Source organism: Chelonoidis abingdonii, chromosome 26 (genome assembly GCF_003597395.2).
Source record: "Chelonoidis abingdonii isolate Lonesome George chromosome 26, CheloAbing_2.0, whole genome shotgun sequence".
NCBI classification, from domain to species: domain Eukaryota; kingdom Metazoa; phylum Chordata; order Testudines; family Testudinidae; genus Chelonoidis; species Chelonoidis abingdonii.
Window position 1 is genome coordinate 9894937 of NC_133794.1, and position 3461 is coordinate 9898397.

The following is a 3461-nucleotide window of genomic DNA, read 5'->3' on the forward strand; positions in this document are numbered from 1 at the left end:
GTCAGGCCTGGATTCCTGTTTGGTGGAGCGCTATAGGTTCTAAGCGGTGGATTTTAGCGCTTCGGAGAATTCATGTGCTGGTACCCCATGTTTTGGACGCTAAGGTTCAGACTGGGAATTGTACCATGACAGAGCTCCATTAGCAGGATGAGGCCGGCTGGCAGGCGCAGGAGGTGATTTGACCTCAGAGTCATCCATGATCAGGTTGCAGGTGGGAAGGTTATAGTTGGATATCAGAAACACTATTTCCTTTGGAAGCGCAGTGAAGCACTGGAATAGGTTCCTAGGGAGTGGTGGAATCTCTCCTTAGCGTTTTTAAGGTCAGGCTTGACAAAGCCCTGGCTGGGTGATTAGTTGGGGTTGGTTCCTGCTTTGAGCGGGGGGTTGGACTAGATACCTCCTGAGGTCCTTCCAACCCTGCTAGTCTAGGAGTCTATGATTCGAGGAGAAATTTGGCAGCGCGGCCCCTTTGACACCCGCTGATCTTTAGACTCGACTTATGGCACTGGCTGCCCTGGGTCAGGCTAACCCTGGCAGGAGATCATATGCCCATTATCGATTTCAAGCACAAGTGCTCATGCTGATTGGATGGGGTGGGCGGGTCCTTCCTGCTCCCCAGAGCACCCCCCAGGGGGCTGAAAATTGACCGGACGCGACTCCAGCCCTCGTGCTCACTGTGGCTGAGAGAGCCGGACACACGCTGGGCTGAGACCCCACCAAACAGTTGCACTGGAGGCCATGGCTGGCATGCAGCTGGGCTGGCTGTGAGCAGCTCCCTCCCCGGCACCCCGCCGCCCCATCACAGACACCAGCATGGACTCAAGAATGGGCAGCGCCTGCTTTATTCACACCCGACCGACGGCGCACAAAGGAGCCGGCTGCAGTGACGGGGCTGGAGGAGCTCGTGGCCGGGGGGCGACGGCTCCACCTGCCGGAAGTTGCTGATCAGAGACCGCACCCCCGCTTTGATGGCTGCTTCAGCCCTATGCCCGCCGAGGCCCACGTTGCCCCCTGCCCACCATGAGCACTACGAGGGCGTCGTAGCTCAGGTCCAGGGCCCGCCTCGATGCCCGCTCTTGGCCAGCCGCTGTGCATTTCTGGAAGGCGTAGTAGATGCTGGTGCCAATGTTGTAGTAAGTGCTGACCACAGGCACCCCATCCAGCACCGTGCACCTTCCGCTCCCGCTCGCAATGATGCAGGCCTATCCGGCTCCCGCGCCGGTTCCTCCCTGCCCAGCGGCACCGGTGCAGCCAGGCCTGGGCCCCGCGGCCCGGCAGGAAGTAGGCGCCGGGCTGTCCGATCACCGAGAAGGAGGTGGTCCCATTGGAGGCCACGCCGGCACAGGCAGACCCTAGCCTGTGGCAGGCCGCGGCAGCGGCTGGGAAGGCGACGTGGGTGCTGGTCACTGGGCCCAGCAGCAGGGAGCTGTCGAGCCGGGCCAGGCCCGAGCATCGCCGGGGGCCCGGCCCTGCCAGCTGATCCACATTGAAGAGCAGGGCAGTCCTGCCTCTCCCACCCTGCCTGGGGGTGCCTGGGAGTCCTGCTATGCCCAGCAGCAGTGCATTGGCATCATCCACCCCCACCGCCCCATAGAGCCGCAGCACCAGCCCCTCGGCCTGGTGGGGGCAGCCAGCCCCTTGCAAGGAGAGGGCTAAGGCTGCGCTGGCGAGGGTCTGGGGCAGTGGCGGGAGCTGGGAGAAACCCTCCAAGGCCTCAGGCAGCAAGTCGTGGCAGGAGACCCCCCCCCATGGGAGTCCCGGCTGAGGAAGCCGCCCCAGGACGGAGTCAAGCAACCCCCTGGCAGCAGCCTGATGGGAGCTGGGTGCATCGGGAGAAGCAGGGAGGGGGATGACTTCTGTCCCTGGGGGCTTGACAGTCCCAGCAGCGCCTCCCCCTGGGACCGTGGGGGACAGTCGGTGCCCATGTAGCTCATGGCACAGCAGGAGCAGGCAGCAGCAGAGAAGTGGCTGGTGCATGGTGGGCCAGTCCTTCGGGGACGCAGCACAGACCCTAGAGAGGAGGACACGTCACAGACACAAGAATCCGGAGCCCCTCCCTGCACCAGGGGACCCTCTGGCGGGGGATGCCGTCTACTGGCACAACCGGGCTCGAGGGACCAGCCTTTGGCCTCTGGAGACGGGGTTCAAATCCACGGTGTCTGGCTGGGAGAGGAGACTGCGGGTTGGGGTGACCGCAGAGCTGTGGGGGGCAGTGTAGCCTAGTGGACACAGCACCAGCCTGGAACTTGGGAGGCCTGATTTCTATTCCCAGCTCTGCCTGGGCCTGTTTCCCCACGGTAAAGCACTTCAGCGCGACGTGTGAGGGAAGAACTAGGCATCATTATCAGAGGGGGGAGTTCAGGTGGCTGCAGGTTGGGATTGAGGGGCACTGGCCATCCCTTTCAATCCCCAAGGGGGCCCATAGGCCAGGGCCCTTGAGAGCAAAGCATGGGGGGAGCAGGTTCCCCCAACATAGGTGAGTTCAGGCAGCAAAGCAGGTCCTCAGGTCCCAGTGTTGTGGCAGCTGCACTTAAACGAGGTGAGGGGGGCGTGTCAGACGACACACCAGGGGGGAATTCTCCCCCCACCCCAGAGAAGAGTGAAGCTGGTGGGCACCAATCTGGCCCTTCCCCCAGGGCACGGAGCTGCCTAAGATGGGAGAAGAGCCCCCCCCACCAACAGCAGCAGCCCAGGACAGGGGGCAAATGCCCCCACCCCCCAGCTGAGCCACATGGGGCCACACAACTCAGTGTGTCTGACTGACACAGGCAACTTTCACTCCTCCCCCACCATGGACAAATGGGGCATTCCCCCTGCCCAGCTCATGGGCAATGATTTGCACGCCCACAGCAGTTCCCCCTGACCCTCAATGACAGAGCTGCCTCCCACCATGCCCTGCTGGGGTTTGGAGACCAGCACTGGTGCGAAGGCCTCGTGTAAATGTGCAGCGGCCTCGGCTCCAGGAGCACTGGGGACAAACCCCCAAGGCAGGAGGGCTGCAGCCTCCACTCACCCGGGCACAGATTAGGAGCTCTTGGGCGCCAGGCAGGAGGGCAGGATGCCTGGCCCAGAGCCTGCCTGGCCGCTTTTATAGCCCTTGCCCAGGCCTGGTGATCCCTTATCAGGCAGCCGATTGCAACAGCCTCGGCCCTCCGGTCCCTGCCCCCCGCCCCAGCCTGCAGCCCCCCCATGCCCTGTCTTGGCAGCAGTGCCTTGGCTGGAGGCTGCCCCGTCCCTGGCAGGGCGACTGCTGGGCATGGCAGAGACAGGGTAAGGTGGGGCCCATGGGCCCCGGGGAGCCAAGGCCACAGGGGCTGAGGGCTCTGGGGGAGGCCCCGGCTGGGCTCAGGCCCGGGTCTCTGTGGCCCGTTTGTGCAGCTGTTAATAAAAAGTCAACAGCCCCCGTTCCACCTGCAATGGCACCAGGCTGGGCCAGGGCCCCTCCCAGCCAGCTCCGGGGG

The 3461-nt window shown here is 63.7% G+C and overlaps 1 protein-coding gene across 1 annotated transcript; it reads right to left on the reverse strand.

Annotated features, from left to right (window-relative positions):
* Positions 1-916: 916 nt before the first annotated feature.
* On the reverse strand, positions 917-2065 carry APOF (apolipoprotein F). The gene is given in 2 exon segments (XM_032785521.2): positions 917-1167; positions 1169-2065. Coding segments are annotated over 2 exon segments (993 nt in total). The 5' UTR covers positions 1978-2065; the 3' UTR covers positions 917-983.
* Between the last annotated feature and the right edge of the window lie 1396 nt (positions 2066-3461).